The sequence below is a fragment of the Saimiri boliviensis genome, chromosome 9 (assembly GCF_048565385.1).
Source record: "Saimiri boliviensis isolate mSaiBol1 chromosome 9, mSaiBol1.pri, whole genome shotgun sequence".
Classification (NCBI taxonomy): domain Eukaryota; kingdom Metazoa; phylum Chordata; class Mammalia; order Primates; family Cebidae; genus Saimiri; species Saimiri boliviensis.
In genome coordinates this window covers 83,255,020-83,275,737 of record NC_133457.1, presented here as the reverse complement: position 1 = coordinate 83,275,737, position 20,718 = coordinate 83,255,020, and the positions used below count along the sequence as shown (strand labels likewise).

Here is a 20,718-nt window from a genome sequence, read left to right as displayed (position 1 = left end):
GATGGGCTATCCTGTGCATTGGAAGTGATTTAGCAGTATCTCTGGTTATCCAGTAGATGCTAGTAGCCCCAGCTGTAACAATAAAAAACGTCTCTAGACACTGCCAAATATCCTCTTGCGGGGGGGCAAAATTACCTCTAGTTAAGAATCACTGTTTTAGACGATGATTACAAATCATTTCTAAAAAAAAGGGGGGCTATATCTTTATTTGAACCACATAAGTGAGGTTATTTTATTTGGTGCTTGATTATATAATGTCTTCCCACTTTATAAGTTTCATCTGAGCAGTCCTTTCTTCTAACTAGACCAAAAGTAGCTTAAAGTCACCTTCTTTAGTATTCCATAATATTTAGCATAGTGCCAGACACATAGTAAATACTTAATAAACACTTAATTGATCTGTTTTAAAGAAGGGATTCTTATTTCAAGCCAACTGTTTGATCTTTCCTATTTGGAACATATTCTCTCCAACAGAAAATGAATCAAAACTTTAGGATCTAAATAAATGGCCTTGATCCTCACGTGGTTCACGTGGTTAAAAAGAAAAAAAAAGACCTATAACTCTAAAATAATTCATGAAATGTTTATTCTTAGGAAATAATATTTTTCTGGTACTTTATTTACAACAAGTAACAGTATGTTCAGTTTAATACAGTCTGTAATTTTTTTGCCTCTCACTTAATACACCCCAATAGTAGCATAAGAAACACACTGCAATGAATTCACACACCACCATGATAACTTAAAAAATGCTTTGTTCTTGTTGTCATAATGATGTCATTTAAATCTCTTGCAACAGATTACAGTTGTTTATGTTCTAAGTTCTTAAAAATATGCCTATTCCAGAAGCCTCTTGGCCCAAGCACAAGAACATTCTTCAGAGACAGTTTTAGCCTCATTTGAGAGCTGCCACTATGTTACTGAAAAACAACTTCATTATAACTGCTTTCAGTTTTGCACAAATTTGTTTTAAAAAATTTTAAGTGCATATCCAAGGACTTCTAAATGAGTTAAAAATAACGTCAATAATCCTACAAAGAAAGGGCAAAAACCTCTTTCGAAGCTAACCACAAACACAGATGACTCAATTATGACAATAATAATTTAAGCACAATCCATTCAGAAATATTCTGGCAGTCTGCATACATATAAAAATACTTTTAATCGCTTCTCGGCCTTTTGGCTAAGATCAAGTGTAAAAATACTTTTAAATATCCTTGCAAAACCCACCTAAATAAGAGTATACATTCCTCCTACCTAATTCATTTGAAATATCTGAAGTCTTCAAAGGGCAGGAGATGAGTAACTTAAAATAACTCCACTAGGTACTATAACTGGCTTTGGTCATAAAAACAAAATGTACATTTAAACATTTCTGATATAGGCTAAAATCAGCTCTCTTTATTTAAATCTGACTGCAACACCCAATTCCAAAAGTAGCTTTTAAAATCTAACACACTATCATCACTGCCACCACTCTGAGTATAAGACTTTTTTAAAATTTTGAGACGTAGTTCTTGTTGCCCAGGCTGGAGTGCAATGGTGCAATCACAGCTCACTGCAACCTCTAGCTTCCAGGTTCAAGAAATTCTCCTGCCTCAGCCTCCCTTGTAACTGGGATTACAGACGCATGCTACCACACCCAGCTAATTTTTTTTTTTACAGTACCATGGTCTTCTAGTCTCCAGCATTTGTCACAGTTGCAAATATATATTTATTAGTGGAATTTTATAAATTATTATTAATGGCTATTTCTCTTAATAGGTTGCAAGCTCCATGAGGGCAGAGGTCACAGCCTGTTTTTCTTCTGATGGTAACTCTAGTGGCCAAAGGTGTGACATATAGCACACATCTTATAACTGCTGAATAAAAGAGCAAATAAAAGAAAAAAAAAAATGAGTCAAATTTGTTCCCAACCTTACAGACTAGGAACAACAATGCATAAAATTAAAAAGTAAAATAACAACTAGCTTGGTGAATAATAGTAAATAGCAAAAATGACCAATCAACCAGAGCCGACAAAAATACTCTTTGGTTGCACTTAACACTATGAGAACCGTGTTATATGGAAACAATACATATAGCCATAAAGATAATAAGGATGAGGGTACAGGAAGCTGCTTAGATAGACAATTAGTTCTTATATAACCCTTAATTCTGTATCTTCCAAAACATTCAATGAAGTATCCATAGAAAATATGCTCAAAGTATGTGATGAATGAACACGTTAATACTTTTTTTTGTTGCTGATAGTCTAAAAGCTATTTAACTGGGTAGAAATTGCTTTACATTTGTCTTAAATTTGAGCTTATCATACTCTTCTTCTACATCATCTTTTCTCTCTCTTGAAATGATGTCTTCCATTTACAAGCATATTCAGTTTACTGTAAATCAAGCTTCCCCTGCTTCTTAGAATCAAATATTCTGAAAAGCTAACTTCAAATACAAAACATTTGGGCCTCATCAGGGAGCTATTGTTTCCAGTATTTGCCTGTACTTTATTTGTATATTTTCTTTGCCTTTCAAGTAGTTTGTAATCCCAATGTACACAATATCAAGCCGTCCTAGTACTGACAAACTAAAATTCTGGCCAAGTCTGATGAAGCCATTCTGATAATTAGCTTATGGCAAAGAAGACTGAAGAACTACTTGTTCTACTGTTATTTTCATACATGTTTATAGGCAAGGTAGAAAATAAATGAAAATTTTTAAATGTAAGGAAACAAAAAGAATATCTTGGAAACCAGTCACAGTAAGAAAGCTCAAACAGAAATACTAAACTAGATTAGAAGCAAGGAGTTTTCCTTGGGGACAAACACTAATCTGCTATGGTCTTATATGGATATTTGGTTGTAATCGGTTGCTGGCTAAGAAGGCAGGACACAGAGTTTGAAGCCTAATCATGGTGGGAGGTCCCATCAGAGACCACTACATTAAGCCAAGATGCTTAAGGGTGCTCTCAGTGGGTGATGTCCCTTCCCCACTCCCAAATCAGAGCGAACACATGCCTTTTTGGGCTTTGGTTATGGGTAGAACATGGGAAGTAAAAATACATTTTTCCCCTATAGAATTTATAGCCACAAACCCCTGGGTTTGTGGCTGGAATTCACACTACTTGTGTGGCCCAAAATACTCCAATCTAAAAATTTAGTTTCAATTGGTGTTAGATTCAAAGTGCCCTCAGGCATCTGGCAAATATTTTTTAAAAGAAGTACTTTTGACCCAGGCTTCTGCAATTCCCTTAGGTATTAAAAGAGTCAAGAACAATGAGATCACAATCAAACTTCACTGTGAATCAGAATAAGCAGAAACAAACTATAAGAACCACAAAGACTACGAATATTGGAATTATCAGATACAGAATATAAATCAGCACTTTTAAAAAACAAAAGAGGAAATTAAAAGATCAGACTAACAAAAGAGTAAGACTAGGAAAAAAATAAACAGCACACTAGACAGAGGTAAAGAAAGAATTAATGAACTGAAAGACAAAAGTGAAGAAATTACCTAGCATGTTGTACAGATTCAAAGGGATAGAAAATATATGAGTTATCAGATTCAGAGTTAGAATGTATCACACATACCAAACAGGATTTCAAGAAGGAGAAAACAGAAAAGATTAGGAAAATGTAATGCTCTTAAGAGAAAATGGTGGAGAAGTTTTCAGAACTAATGAAAGAGTACAATCTTCGGGATTCTGGGTATCTAATTTCAAGCAAGATTAAAGCTAACAAGCAAAAAATGACCTTCATCAGAGTGCAACACTAGAATATCTAAGACAATGAAAATATCTTAAAAGTAAAGTACCCAGACAGCACTGTAGAGCAAGACAACATCTCTCCTGACAGGATAACAAAGTGGACCTCGAGTGATTATAATACTTGATCTTAGTCACACTGGCTTCCTGACTTGCACAGGAGTCAAGAAGCAGCCTTGTGAGCTCACAGCAAAATTGCCCCTTCCCAGAAAGAGGCTAAGAGGGGGACTGGCTTGGCGCATCCAAGATAACAGCAGATACCCTTCCCTCCCAAATTCTCAATATTCATAGCCTCACTATCACCATCTACCCAAAGGAATCATCCCACCAGGAATAATCTCTTTCTGCCTTTTCTCCCTATTCATTTTGGTCACTGCAAAAAGCCCCTAATCATCATGTTCCCCCTAACATCCAGTGTTCTCATCCCCAGAAGGTAAAGATACATCCATTCTTCGGCCCCATTCCCTGCCAACTCTCTACTGCTAAATTCTATGGAATTCACAGTACTTCATCAGCAGAATCTCATTATATCTCTGAAAATTTTCTTTATCTTGTTCTAACTGAAATCTGGTGTTCCACCAAGGATACTACATACTACAGTCCTTTTCAATTGCTGCTGTTGGTTTGTATTTTAGTTTGTTTTCTTCACAAAACCCCCATACCAACTGGCCAACATGGTGGTACTAAAGTGTGGTACTGGTCTAGGGATAGGCAGACCAACTGACCAGTAAACACAGAGCCAGGTAACAAACCCACACGGTTCTGAAACTCTGGTACAAGAGAGGAGACATGTCAGATTACTAAAGGAAAGGAGAGATTATTCAACAAATGGAACAAGATAAAAAAGATTTTCTATATGGCACAGGATAAAATCAGGTCCCTACCTCATATTAAAAAAAACAACTCCAGATGGATCAAGGACTTAATTGTCCCGAACCTTACATCTTTTAGTAAAAAAATCAAAGAGAACATTCTTTTCATCTGGACAAAAAGTGTTTCTTAGAGGAAGCAGAAAATATTAACTATAAAAGATACATTTGACAATATTAAAATCAAGTATTCTTGTTCATTAGATGACAGAAGAAAGTGGAAGAGAGGAGTTACAAACTAGAAGATATTTGTTGTCTTATACAAGACAAAGGATCAGTATCAGAGGTAAAGAGCTGCTAACAGCTAACAGGAAAAGCACAAACAGTACAACAGAAAAATGGTCAAAAAACATCTATCAGTATTTCATGGAGAAGGAAACACATTTGTTCAATCTCATTGGTGACGAAAAACCCAAATCAAGCAACTAGTGGTGGGAATGTCAAGTAATATCACAACCCTTATAAAGCTCAACATTCATGGTTGGGTGTGGTAGCTCATGCCTATAATCCCAGCACTATGGGAGGCCAAGGCAGGTGGATTACCTGAGGTCAGGAGTCTCACTCTGTGGCCCAGGCTGGAATGTAACTGTGATTTTGGCTCATTGCAACCTCCCCTTCCTGGGTTCAAGCGATCCTTCTGCCTCAGCCTCCCAAGTAGCTGGGATTATAGTTGCCTGCCACCATGCCCGGCTAATTTTTCTATTTTTTTTTTTCTTCTTTCCCTTTAAAGATGGGGTTTCACCATGTTGGCCAGGATGGTCTCAAACTCCTCACTTCAGGTGATCTGCCTGCCTCAGCTCCCAAAATGCTGGGATTACAGGCATGAGCCACCATACCTCGCCCAGAATGTTTACATTTTAAAAAGGCAAATGGCAAGAATATACAGAGAATACTTTTATAAAGTTCAAAATTAAAAAAATTACATGTAGACTATTGAGGGATAGATATATCTGTGGTAAAACTACATAGAAAAGAAAAAGAATGATTAACACAAAACATAGTTTCATAGTTTCCTCTGGTAGGGGAATGAGGGGGATATAACTGGAAGGTCACACAGAGGACTGCAGACATTGGTAATGTCTGTGGCTATATGGATTCATTTTATTTTTATTATTATTTGAGACAGAGTCTCACTCTGTCACCCAGACTGGAATACAGTAGGATGATCTCAGCTCACTGCAACCTCCGCCTCCCTGGCTCAAGAGATTCCCGTGCCTCAGCCACCCAAGTAGCTGGGATTATAGGCATGTGCCCCCATGCCCAGCTAACTTTTGTATTTGTAGTAGAGATGGGGTTTCATCATGTTGGCCAGGATGGTCTTGAACTCCTGGCCTCAAGTGATCTGCCTGCCATAACCTCCCAAAATGTTGAGATTACAGATGTGAGCCACCACACCCAGCCTATTTTATTATTTTTCTTTAAACTCTAAATATACATTTTAATATATAACTATACACATGTATATTGTATTATTTTAACCTATGATTTTTTTTCCCCACAATGAAGTGTAAACATTTTTTAAAAGACAGTAAAAGAATGTTTACCCTTTGATAACTGTGTGCTAAACAGCTTTTACCTGCCTTTGGGCAGTTAACCCCCATCAAAATGATAGGTACGTAAACCTAAATTTGCTGACTTCAAGGCCTCTATGCTCTTTCCATCGTCACAATAAACTGTTAATGCTATCCCAAATTTCATTATAAGCAGGCCCCAATTTACATACTGCATTTGAAAAATCCACCTGTAAACTGATGGCTTGACATTCAGGGGTGCCTAATTTTTCCTCCCAGAAGAGTTTCCTGTCCACAGAAGCTATGAATATAGGATATACTGGGCTGGGCGCAGTGGCTCACACCTGTAATCCCAGCTCTTTGGGAGGCTGAGGCAGGTGGATCACGAGGTCAAGAGATCGAGATCACCCTGGTCAACATGGTGAAACCCCATCTCTACTAAAAATACAAAAAATTAGCTGGGCATGGTAGTGTGTGCCAGCTACTCAGGAGGCTGAGGCAGGAGAATTGCCTGAACCCAGGAGGCTGAGGTTGCAGTGAGCCGAGATCGTGCCATTGCACTCCAGCCTGGGTAACAAGAGCAAAACTCTGTCTCAAAAAAAAAAAAAAAAAAAAAAAAAGACGGATATACTGAGGCTGCGTTACAACCAAAACAGCATTTCTAAGTCAATTTCAAAAACTTGTTATAAAAAACAAAAGGAAATGATAAACACTTCAACTTCCCTAGCATTCCAGTAATTAAAAACATTTGTAACAGTCACAACTAAATTCAAACTAGATTTCCCTTGTTGCAATCTAAGTAGTTTCTTCCATATTTATTAGGGTGAGTTTATATAAGTTAACTAGAATTCCTTTACTTCTAAAAAGACTTTCCAAATAACTACTAAGAAAGCAATACCTTCCCAACCATTCTCTCACATGGTAGACATAGACAATGATAATGTATGTATAGCATAACAGACAAACTGGAGGAAGCAATCAGAGAAGAAAAGAGTCTAGGGGCTCTGGTGGGCCTAAGGATGAAAGGAATCAAGATTGGGGCTAATATGTCATCCACTGGTGGTATGCTGGTTGGGAATCCTTGAAACAGAGTAAACCTTTAAGGTTTATTCTTCCAACTTTCGTATTTGTAATTAGCTGGCTACTTCATTGGCAGTGTCCTTTGTACAGTATTTGATAGAATATACCAGAGAAATGTGAGTTGTATATTAAAAAAAGAAAGTATAGGTAATAGAGAATAAAAACAACATTAAAATTAAGGACTTCAATACAGTCACATGTCAGCTAATGATGGGAAACATTAACCTAGATGATATGGGCTAATGTTATGACCTTTTTATCACTGTGTGAACATCATGATAGAGTATACTTATACAAACCTATACTGAATGCTGTAGGCTACTGTAAAACAATAGTGTTTGTGTATCTAAACATAAAAAAGGCAATGCGTTGTGCAAAAACATTATGACAGCACTAGTTGATAAAGATTTTTCAGCTCTACTATAACTCTCATGGGACCACTGTTGTGTATGCAGTCCACTGTTGACTGAAATATCATGATACAGGTATGACTGTATTTTTCATAGCTTGTCTTATAAAGCTCTGTGCCTATTCTTGTCAATTCTCTGATGACAGAATCTATTAAGAATTTGTGACAGGTCAAGCACTCTCTGGGTATAAAAAGTTGTCAGAATCTTAAATAATATACATGTTTAGAAGCCTGCAGTGCTCAACAGCAAACATACAGAAGGCTTCCCTTGCCTTATTATTATTTTCAACCTTCAGAACATCTTATGAGAACACAGGCTTCTCATTTTTACACATGTAACCCTGGCTGCAGACCAAATGCTCTCACACAGTGAGAAGTCTATGACAGTACAAACTGGGTCATCCCAGGTAAGCACTTATTATTGTTTTAAAAATAAAAATTTCCCCAAATTTTCAAGTAAAATTCAATGAGGGTCTTGTGTATCTTTGTGTACACAATGATAAACACATGCACACTACACTAAGAGGTCAGGCACCAGATTTAATCAGCAACCTAGGGAAATACCCTTTAAAAATTCTAATTCAGATCAAAAGTTGAATTAGTTTTTCTTTCTCCTAGTTTTATGATCTTAAGCAAGTCTATGTCTCAGTTTTCTCTTCTGCAAATGGAGTACTAACCACTTTGAAGAACTTAATGTAGAATTGTGTGTGAAGCATCTAGAATAGTTCCTGATATAGCACAGGTATCCTATAAGTACAAACTTCCCCTTCCTCACTCAGAGGATATTTTAAAATGTAATTCTTCTAAATCAAAATTATGCATCTAAAAATTACTTTAAATTTTTAAAATTTCCCTATTTACAGAAAGAAGGAACAATGGAATAAAATGTATTTTATGACACTCAAAGCTGACAATGCTTAGGAAAAGTCTGGTTAAGCCCTACACAGAGAGACTTCCAATTATTATTATTATTATTTTGAAATGAGTCTTGTTCTGTCACCCAGGCTGGAGTGCAATGGCATGATCTCATGGCAACCTCCATCTCCCAGGTTCAAGGGATTCTCCTGCCTCAACTTCCCAAGTAGCTGGGATTACAGGCACCTGCCATCATTGGCTGATTTTTCTTTGATATTTCTGTAGAGATGGTGTTTCACCATGTTGGCCAGGCTGGTCTTGAACTTCTGACCCACCTTGGCCTCCCAAAGTGTTGAGATTATAGGTGTGAGCCACCTCCCCAGGCCCAGACTTCCAATTGTTAAGAAAGCATGATCTCAGCTCATTGCAACCTCCACTTTACAGGTTCAAGTGATTCTCCTGCCTAGGCCTCCCAAATAGCTGGGGCTACAGGCACGAGCCACCATGCCTGGCTAATTTTTCGTATTTTTAGTAGAGACAGGGTTTCGCCATGTTGGCCAGGCTGGTCTTGAACTCCTGACCTCAGGTGATCCACCCACCTTGTCCTCCTACCTTGTTCTGGGATTACAGGAGTGAGCCACCAGGCCAGGCAAGGTATATCTTTTGATAGCTAATTTGATGACAGTTAGCCCACCACCCACCTTCAATGAAGATTAAATTGAGTAAGGAAAGTACTGTCTCACTCCCACACAAAACCAGCAGATTCATTTGGCCCAGCCACCAGTTCCAGCCACAGAAGTTTTTACTGGCTTCCCCGTAGACCTCAATGCTGAAAATTACCACTACATATTGCACACAGTGAGCAACTGTCTACAATAGTCTAACCAAAAAGACACTGAGAATGGCTGCAAATCTTTCAGAGCCCAGAAAATGTCAATATGGTCCCAGAGTGAGATTAAGTTTTGTATCAAATCAAAGATCTAAAGAGAAGTACTTATGCCCTATCTGGGCTGGGCCTGGTGGCTCACCCCTGTAATCCCAGCACTTTGGAAGGCTGAGGTGGGTAGATCACCAAAGGTCAAGAGTTCAAGAGCAGCCTGGCTAACATGGTGAAACCCTGTCTCTACAAAAAATATAAAAATGAGCCAGGTGTGGTGGCATGAGTCCCAGCTACTCAGGAGGCTGAGGCAGGAGAATCGCTTGAACACAGGAGGCAGAGGTTGCACTGAGCTGAGACCACCCCACTGCATTCCAGCCTGGGCAACAAAGCAAAACTCCCTCTCAAAACAAACAAACAAAAAAGAAAAGTACTTAGGCCCTATCCTTTACATGGACCCAAAACCTGAATCTATGGCAGAAATTAGATTTTATTTTGTGTATAATTTTATCAGTATTTCTGAGCATTCAAAGGTTAAACAATAAAAAGTTCTCCAGTTAGCACAAGAAATTAAGAGAATCCTTTCAAAAAGCAGGGCATGGTGGCTCATGCCTGTAATTTCAGTGCTTTAGTAGGCTAAGGAGGAGGATAGCTTGACACCAGGATTTTGAGACCAGCCTGAGCAATGTAGTAAGACCCTGCCTCTATGAAAAATAAAAAATGAACCAGGTAGACATGGTGGCACACACTTGTGGTCCTGGTTGCCTGGAAGGCTGAAGCAGGAGGATCGCTTGAGCCCATGCACTCCAGGTAACAATGAGTCATGATCAAACCATTGCATCTCAGCCTGGGCAACACAGCAAGACTTTGACGCTTAAAAAGATAAACAAACAAACAAATAAATAAATAATATTTGATAAGACACATGAAGATGCTATACTCAGAAATGTATCTGTGAGAAAATGTAATAAAAGATTATGTTATCCATTTAGCAAAACATTATAAAGAACTCACAGCATAACATCAAGGACCAACTTTTGAATTTTGCAATAATGAAACTGTTGAAAGTTAAGTAATACTATTGAGTTCTGTCAAAACAACACACAGAACATGTGCAATGAAAAAATGACAGTTTGGTAGCCAGGCAGTTAGAATACAGATAGAATGATGAAAGACAACCACAAATAGAATAGCAAAAGTTTTGCTTTACAGATCAAAGAGTTCAGAACCTCCAATCAGCATAGCTGTGGGCTATGGGAAAACAATACATGTGCCAAGTTTTCTTTTCCTGAGCTCTGGGGCAGACTGCAAGTTTAAGGCAAAGTTTTTTTAAAAAAGGTATTAATAGTATGGTCTAGAAACAGTGGCTACACATGCAAAGAGTGGGAAGGACTATATTAACAGAATCATCCTAGATATTTGCAACCAGAGGATCTTGCTAATTTACATATTTTAACTGGGATCCTGTGGGGGCGGATTGGGGGGCGGGGAACAGGTCAATTAACCTGAAACTTCATAAGGCATTGCAATTTTAGCACTTTCTGAAACTACTAGTATAAAAAAATCTTTGCTTTTTCATTAAATCTTTTACAAAGCTTCTTGGAGAGCCTCTTTTTAAACATTATATCAGTATTATTAAGAGAGAAAACAGTCTATTAAATAATTCAAGAAGCACTGAGAAAATTACTAGCAATCATATGAAGAAAATGTATTAGCATCATTTTTGGATAACTCCAGTTGCTTCTCATTTTTATTACACATTCCAAACATGACTCCAGTCTTTTTTTTGCAGAGTATGAAGTTACAGCTTATTACCTTACAAACTCCTCGTATCAACCTGTTAACTGGATGATTCAAGGAAGGAACACACACTTAGGTTTTAAAATTCTAGCTACTTATTAGCTGTGTGACCTTGTACAAGTTACAAGAGTGCACTGTGATCTGGTTTCCTCCCCACCACCAAAATATGAGGCAAACTACAAATTCTTTTAGCTTATTTTTAAGTTCAGGTTTTCCATTTAATGCCCTCTTCTACACTCAACTCAAAATTTTAAACATCTGGTTATTTTTAAAGTTCTGACCAAAACAACATTTTTGTGACTATATTTCAAATAATGAGTACATTGGCAATAAATGGAAATAGAACCAAAACTAAACAGTGAACAGGTTTTGAGATGTCTAAAAATCAAAATGCTTGAAACTGGGCTGCCTAACAAAATGAATGCCCCACTAATTCAAAAACATTTTAACTTCTAAATAAAAAGAATAAATAATACAATGGCCACATATGCATGTCATTGATGTCTCTGTGTTGAAGCTACCCAATGGAACAACTGAACAGAGAAATGGAGATAAGATAAAAGTGGCGGGGAGGACAAAGTATAAAGAGCAGATACCAGAATAAAAATGAAATTACAACTGTAAAGAGTGGAGGAGGAAAAAGCAGAACAAAGAAAGGGCTACACCCCCACTCCATACCCAAGGAATAGGAATCAAATGGGGACTCCTCTTGCTGGGTGAGGCAATAAGAGAAGTTCTTGCCTGCACGAGACAGTAAGAGGCGCCCCTAGTTTTCTGGCTTCCGTGCCTCCCTCCCAAGAATAAGTATTATAGAACTCTGTGTGCTCCTGACAAGATATTCCAATGACATTCACAGCCCCACCACTACTAAAGCTTTAAGACCATCAGAACTAATCTCGAAATCCCTTTATTCATATTTAAATCTGCCACCAAGTTTACAACTCCCAAATCATTCCTTCTCCCAAAACAATGCTGAACATCCTCAAGGACTAAAGCCTTTATACTCACTAGTAACTTAAAGCCAGTCATTAGTCATTAAGGAAAGCCCTGGTACATATTTATCTGCTAACTGTAGTTTCACTAAAACTTAGTGCTCTTCTGAGAACACTGCTTCCCCTCTATCTCTTTTAGGAGGTGAATTTCTCTCTCCCACTGTCCATGCAACTCACTGCCAATTCCCATCCACTGGCTAGCCCTCCTCCCCAATGCCTCCACCCTGAATATCATGTTTTCAGGCTATACTAGATACTAAGACTACACTCTTCCTTATTGTAGACATTTTTTTTTTTAACCAAATTCTTCCATATCCTGATGTAGGTATCTTAATGACTGCAATTGTTCCCTCATTTTAATCTTAGCTCACTGCCAACTCTTTCCAATACTCCTGTCATAATTCTTGGTGACTCCAGTATCCACACAGATGACCCTCTGGACATACCTTTGGCCTCACAGTTCACTGACCTCCTCTTCTTCTATGGTTCTACACTCTAGCCCATCTCACTGCCAGATGGTAAACAGATCATGTATTATCCAAAGTTACTTTCCTAGCATCCTGCTTACTTTCCAAGCATCCTACTCTTCTACCACCAGCTCCAATCTTTTCATTTTAACCCATTTATGCCTGAGATTGCAATTTTTTGAATTTCTGCAATCAGACCTTGAGCAGTGGGATATAAATAACTCCCATATGCTTAGTGTTCCAGGCATAAATCTAGGTAACCTGAGACTAACAATATCCTTGGTGTAAAAATGGCACCATGCTTATAATGGAAGCATATCTTAGTTTTTGGAAGTTACATTTTGAAGTGCTTTTTTTTTTTAGTGTCATGATGCTTGCAACTTTCTAACAGTCAAATATTTCAGAAAAGAAGACTTGCTTATACTTACTGTCTCCAATTCCTCTCTTCCCATTTTCCCTTCAAACCATACGAGTCACTTTCAACCCCCATCATCCCACAAAAACCACTCAGTATCACCAATGAGACTCACATTGCTAAATCCAATGGTTATTCTCAGCCTGCATTTTATTGACCCATATTCTCATTGAAATACTTTCTTTAATGGCTGGCTGAATACCCATCAATTATGAATTTCCTCCTGCTTCTCTGATAGCCTCTCCAGCTGCTCTGGATGGTCCATCCTCGTCTTCTACCTCTAAATGCTAGAGTGCTCCAAGGATCAGCTTTCGAACCTTTCTTTTTTGCCCATATTTACTACTTGTTGTTCTTATTCACATTCAGAGATTTATATGATGGAGGTCTCAAATTTATATCCCTAGCCCTGTACTCTTAACTGTATAACCAACTGATTCCTTGGCATGTCTATTTAGGTATCAATGGACATCTTGAACTTAATATATGGAGGAAAAAAAAAGAATTCTCGATGCTCCCTTGCATACATGTCCCATCCACAAGCTTCATTATCTGAAGATTACTGCAACAGCCTCTTGACTGATCTCCCCAATTTGGTCCTTGCTCCCCACTTTTATTTATAGCAGCAAGAGTGATCCTGTTAAACATAAAAGTCAGATTTCACTGCCTCACAGCTCAAACCCCTCCAATGGTTTCTCATCTCAGTCACAAAAATTCATGCCTTTATAATGGCTTACAAAATCTTCCTATCTGGCCCCAAACTACCTCTCTGATCTCCTTTACTTCTCTCTTCCACTCTAGTCATACTGTTCTCCTCAGATTCCTCAAACACAAGAGATAAAGTATACTTCAAGGACACTCCTTTGCTACTTCCTCTGCTCACACAGTCTTCCTGGGCCAGGCTCACTCCCTGACCTCTACTTCCTTTAGTTCTTGGTCAAATATGTTTCTTATATATCTGCCACCTGTTTGGTCTCTCCTTCACTAGATTATAGTGAAGATTGGTCTCTCCTTCACAGATTATAAGATCTATGAGTTCAGGGATTTTTATGGTTTGTTCACATAGTATATAGAATAATTCCCAGCACAGAGTAGGTGTTCAGTTAAGTATTTGATGGAGTAAGGAAGGGAAGTTGGGGTACCATAGAATGTTGAGTAGAAAAAAGACCAGCTATCCATTTCACTAGTATCTATTAAACCAGAGATAGCTAAGAAAAAGAGGACTTTTATCATATTTAATCTTTTAAGATTACAAAGAAATGTCATTATTTGTTCCTATCTGGATGGAATTTCATCCATGTTTATATTCAGCTTGTATTATCTACAAAAAGTATTATGTAGATTAATTGGACTACGAATACAGGGGAAGTTATATAAAGAGAGAAAACTGATTATACTTCATTTATATGTATATTAAAAATTCCCCAGTGAGATACATTTCTTCATGAAGACCCAACTGGTTAATATACATCACCTTATCTACTCATTAGTAAGTTGGCAGGATACCTTTAGCAATGCATTGAGATAGGAAATGTAACTCCACATACATCAAAATAATTAAGTATAACTTTCTTCAAAAATCTTATTCAACATTTTTACTTATTTGTAATCCTAATTAATAAAATTGTATTATTACATTTCCATAGAAATTATTGATAGAGTAGTTCATTCTAGTTATACCCATGAACCTGTTATCAGTTCCCTTAATACTTACCCTTAATAAATTAAACTCCTTATGTTACTATACTGTAGAACACAATGTAAAAAGGTAGAAAGTTTAAATAGTCTAGACTAGAATTTCTTTTGAAAAAAAATCAAACCACAATAAATGTGAGCGATTAAGAGTACTTATTTTCCTGGCTGGGCATGGTGGCTCACGCCTGTAATCCCAGCACTCTGAGAGGCCGAGGTGGGTGGATCACCTGAGACCAGGAGTTGGAGAACAGCCCGACCAATATGATGAAACCCTGTCTCTACTAAAAATACAAAAATCAGCCGGGCATGGTGGCATGCACCTGTAATCCCAGCTACTTGGGAGGCTGAGACAGGAGAATTGCTTGAACCAAGGAGGCAGAGGTTGCGGTGAGCTGAGATCACGCCATTGCACTCCTGCCTGGGCAACAAGAGCAAAACTCCGTCTCAAAAAATAAAAAAAAAGAGTACTTATTTATTTTATTTTATTTTTTTGAGACGGAGTTTTGCTCTTGTTACCCAGGCTGGAGTGCAATGGCGCGGTCTCGGCTCACCGCAACCTCTGCCTCCTGGCTTCAGGCAATTCTCCTGCCTCAGCCTCCTGAGTAGCTGGGATTACAGGCACGCGCCACCATGCCCAGCTAATTTTTTGTATTTTTAGTAGAGACGGTGTTTCACCATGTTGACCAGGATGGTCTCGATCTCTTGACCTCGTGATCCACCCACCTCGGCCTCCCAAAGTTCTGGGATTACAGGCTTGAGCCACAGCGCCCGGCCAAAAGAGTACTTATTTTCCTGAAGAGGTTAATATTTTGGAGATCCAAGCCACAAAACCAGTGAATATATAGTATAATCTCACACTGACCCTCTGTGGTTTACTGAAGTATAACATCACAGAAGTCCTGAGGTTCAGGGTAACTGTTACTGAAAACACACATTTCTTAAGACATAAATTCACTGAAATACACGTCATGAAAGTATTTTGTAGTTTATAGCAAGTATCTCTAAGCAAAAAAGGTATTATTAGTTCGAATTTCCACACGAATAAACTGAGGTACAGAAAGACTGTTCAATGATCTCATATGTATGTGTAGCACACAGAAAAACCCTTTACACTTGCATGTGCATGTACATAAGGATTCACAGGTAATAATATCCCACTAGGGGCTTTCAAAAATACGGCAATTTACCTTTAAAATGTCAATTTTCCCCTATTCAATTAAAAGTAAAAAATATATGCCCAATGTTGACAATAATTCCATGAAACTGACACTCCTTCTGATTGCCGAAGGTATTATAAGCTGGTACAACACTTTAGGAAAGCAATTTGGCAGTAACTTCAAAACACAAAAAGTATTCATGCCCTTTCTCTCTAAGCAATAAAGGTAATTCTATTTCTGGGAAACTATCCTATGAAAATAATTCAAAATATGGAAAAAGCTATAGATTATTTATAACATCCCAGATACTTGGCATCTGAGATTTACATTTTAGGTTTTGACACTGGTAGTTTTAACAGCTTGTGAGAGAACCACAGGTTGATCTACAACACATGTAAAGTTGCTGTGTGAGCAAGGAAGTCACATAACTAACTAAAAAGTTAAGCCTGAATGCTAGCATCAGCGTCTCGTTGTGGCCTGGTTGCTCTCTACTAGTCCTGACATGCTTGGAAACATTTCTAACCTGGGAGAGAGAACAACACACCTTTGTTTTAAAAGTTTTAAAAATTAAAAGGCCCTAAGAGAGCAGGTCAATTAGTTGGCTGCTGATGAAAATGAAGAGATTTAAGAAAAGCTTGATATTTGTGGGTTTGGGATCTGTCCTATTTTTTTTTTTTCAATGTTATAGGTCCACTGCAGTGAAAGAGTAGAAATCTGAATATTCCACAGCAGAGAAATGGTAAATTAAACTGTAATCTTCTTAACCAGTGGTTGAATTAGGATAGTGGAATCACAGATGATAATCTTTCATTTTACTTTTCACTTCATAAGGTCAACATTACCCTGACAACAAAAACCAATACAAGGAATGAAAACTACAGATCATATTACTCTTTGTCACAAGTATAAATATTTTTAATAAAATATTACTAAATTAAGTTAGGAATATATTTAAAAAAATAAGATACCATGACCAAATGGAGGTTTAACCCAGGAAACAAAAGCACTGCTTAAATCTTCCAGTTACTGATACAGGTATAAATAATACTTTTAGATATTTGCCCTACATGACTAAGTTTTGTTTGTTTGTTTCAGATAGGGTCTCATTCTGTTGTCCAGGCTGGAGTGCAGTGGCATGATCACAGCTAACTGCAGCCTCAACCTTCTTGGGCTCAGGTGATTCTCCCACCTCAGCCTCACCAGTAGCTGGGACTATAGGCATATGCCAACATGCCCAGCTAATTTTTGTATTTTTTTGTAGAAATAGACTGGTTTTGCCATGCTACCCAGGCTGGTCTCGAATGTCTGAGGCTCAAGTAATCCACTCATGGTAGCCTCCCAAAGTGTTGGGATTACAGGAGTTAGCCACTGCGCCCAGCCTCATAACTATGTTAATAAAGACACAATCTAGATGTGGTCCACTTAGTGAGAGAACCTATATCATATATCTGTACCTTATAACTGGCATTATATATTTCTGAAATACTTGCTATGAAACACCTCCATCCAGTTTATTTTATATCTGCTTTCTCAGACAACTGAACACCTCAATTTAAAAATGCTCATATTAAAATATATTCAATAAGCTCGTTCTAAGATTAGAATTAAACTACAATGTATTCAACTTAAAAGACAGAATTCAACATTTTTTGGAATCATAAAGTCAAGGGACTCAAGTAAAATATTTCTTCACAAACATCTCTGAGTGGCATGATTATGTGGCCTTATTGTGGAAATTTACTGACACAGAGAGCAGCCTTTAGTTCTTTTGCCAGAAAATTTTAATAATATAGAGAATTCCTCTTTATATTATTACATTAAAATCTGCCTTCGTTCAACTTTTATCCAGTGGCAGCAGTGCTAACCAGTGAGGTAATAAAAAAGATTAAGCCTTCATTTACATATCCCACAAGTACTTAAAAATTGCTGTTAAAGTCACTTTTTAGACTTTTCCTCTCCAGGCCAAATCAACTGAGTTCTCCCAAACACTTGTCATATGATACACCAGTAAACTTCATTTGTTCTTACCACCACTTCCTGCAGAAGCCAAACATTTAAAACAAATGGGTTGCAACACAGCAATTCATTCCTGTAGGAATATGCAGCAGACATGTGTCCATCCTAGCAAATTTACTACAATAGCCAGTCAATCCTCAAATATCAGAATACCCTAATTTTTCCCCAAATAAAAACCCATGAAAACAAATGTTGTACTCCCAATACAAAAGCATGCTGCTTATAAAAAATAGAATTGATAACAGAACATTTTTAAGTTTTAAGCAATAATAGAACATTTTTAAGTTTTACAACTGGTTAGTACTTTTTCTCCTACAGACTAATAAAGGCTAAAGAACTGAACCCTTACCCAAAAATGTACCTGGTTTTAAAGTTATATATAACATAAACAGCAGTAATATACAAAAACAGTATTGGCTGCAATGCCCAGCACTGTTGAAAAAAAATGTGTACAGCAGTCCCCTATTATCTGAGGAAGATATATTCTATGACCTGCAGTGAATGCCTGAAACTGTGGATAGTACTGAACACTATACATACTATGTTTTTCCCTATACATCTATAGCTATGATAAAGTTTAACTTATAAATTAGGCACAGTAAAAGATTAACACCACCAATAATAAAATAGAACAATATACTGTAATAAAAGTTTATCAATCTAGTCTGTTACCTCTTTCTCTTTCAAAGTATCTTATTGTACTATCCTGGGTAACAAACTGCAGAAAGTGAAACCAGGAAAAAGCGGCAACTGCTGTTTACTACAGAATGATCCTGATTTATCCCAGCTTCTATCTTTGTTTAGCTTTGACATGGTTCTAATTAGCTTTGTACTAGTATTATTCTACTCTACTATGCTATATTTCTTTGACTATTTGAAGCAAGATTGAAGATGGGAGACTATGTAATACATATTTTGTGTTAGTGAAGCTTCATGAATTAAGGACTAGTAGGGGTTATGGAAGAAAAGGTCACTTAAGAATTAAATATCTTTGCCGGGTGTGGTGGCTCACGCCTGTAATCCTAGCACTTTGGGAGGCCGAGGTGGGTGGATCACCTGAGGTCAGGAGTTCAAGACCAGCCTGGCCATCATGGTGAAACCTCAACTTTAAAAAAGAAAAAAAAAAAAAAAGAATTAAACATTTTCAAAAGAAGTATAATAACTTTAAAACACATGGTGCCTGGATTCATTCAAGTTTCTATAGCTTGAGAATACACGCTCAAACCTAGGAAAGGCTACTCTGATAAATGGACAGGAATAATTTATAGTTAGTAAATCAATCAACAAACTAATCAAGAATAAGCTGGTAAGAGTCTAAATTGCTAGTCATTAAGTTAGTTAAACAGTGTATGCAAATATGATGTTAAGATCCTCACTAAAACATTTCCAGTTCCTTCGTATCTAAAATGTACTCAACATACTGAAATTGGAAAAAGAGAAAACATTTAGTATCTAATTCTTACCTGGAACCCACTTAATTTCCATTTCCATATCATTTTCTTTGCCTTTCTTTTCTTTTTCTTGAATAACCTGTAAGAGTTGCCTGTACTTAGCGATTTGTTCTTCATCATCCTTCTGACTTTTCTTTGTTTTCCCATCTTCTACATTGACTCCATCATCACCTAATGAAAAAAAAAAATTCTCAATACACAGAAACAATTCACTTCTAACTCTAGTGTTTACATCTCCCAGTCACTTTCTTTTAAAAGACGTTAAGACCACAGGATATCAAAATCAGACTTAAACTTATGAATATTAAATGAAAGACTCAGGGTCTCACGTACAATAAAAATCAGTTGCAATATAAATTTGTACCGTCACAGCAGTATGCTTGGAATCACCCTTTTCATTAAAATTTACATTTGATAATTCTGCAGTCACATGACATCTTTGGGCTTCTCTTTCCTATAAGCTGCAAGACAATGAAGATGGCATTTTATCCCTCCTTATGTCCTCCACTATCCAGCACAGTGCTTTAAAATGTTGAGCTGAATAAATGTAGGCTGAATATTGTTGGGATGAACTCAGTTTGGAGATTTAGCTGTTCAGACTGAAGAGAAGAGATAAAGGCAGTTGTTTATAATCCAAACCTAACAATACTGGAACCTTTTCTTTCTTTCTTTTTTTTTTTTTAAACAAACCCTTGTGTTGAGGGCTGACTTTCAACTGACTGCAGCAAGGGAGCTGCTCTGCTACGTATGAAACCGTGACCCAGAAACAGGTTGTTTATGAATGGTCTAGTGCCAGGTTCCCCATGAATGTGTGTCGTGTGACGGGTGAGGAGCGACCACCTTTCTGCCTGTACCCCACTTTCCCAGGACATGGGACCCACGTCCCAGAGAGCGCAGCCAGGCATGCCCTACAGAACCTTTCCATTTTTAAGCAAGCATGCTTACTCCAATGATCTCATTGATATATTAAGAATAAAAATGAATTAGGAGTTACTTTAATTAATTTCACTGTGTGGAAAAATATTCACAATTGCAATTCCTAGTTCCATAAAAATAATCAGAATAGAAACAAAGAAACAGTATAAAAATCATGGGCAATAAATACCCAAGAAAACTAATACGCCAAAAACTTTGTTCTACATTTCCACTGCAAGTCTCCAAATCAAAAACAAATCAGAAATCTGGGTTTTAATGCAAAACATACAGACTTATTGAACTGATTGTCTCAAGTAAAGGAAACTCTACAAGCAGTTAATGAAGTCGCTCTCCTATATAACCTATTGCAAACCACTCACCAAAAATGTCTGACATTATTAAGCATTAGCTGGGAAACATCAGTGTTAAGACTGTTCTTGTATCTTTTTTAATTT

General features: G+C 37.3%; 1 protein-coding gene across 9 annotated transcripts in view; it reads right to left on the bottom strand.

The window, feature by feature from the left end:
- Window positions 1-20,718, bottom strand: part of ESF1 (ESF1 nucleolar pre-rRNA processing protein homolog) — a 79,789-nt gene that overhangs the window by 39,772 nt on the left and 19,299 nt on the right. For all 9 annotated transcript variants that reach the window (XR_012519291.1, XM_074406222.1, XM_074406217.1 and 6 more), the window contains one exon: window positions 19,361-19,519. Coding sequence is in view for 8 of the 9 variants with exons in the window: in XM_074406222.1 (XP_074262323.1) it covers window positions 19,361-19,519 (159 nt within the window). In the remaining variant the exon portion in view is untranslated. The remainder of the gene's footprint in view (window positions 1-19,360; window positions 19,520-20,718) is intronic.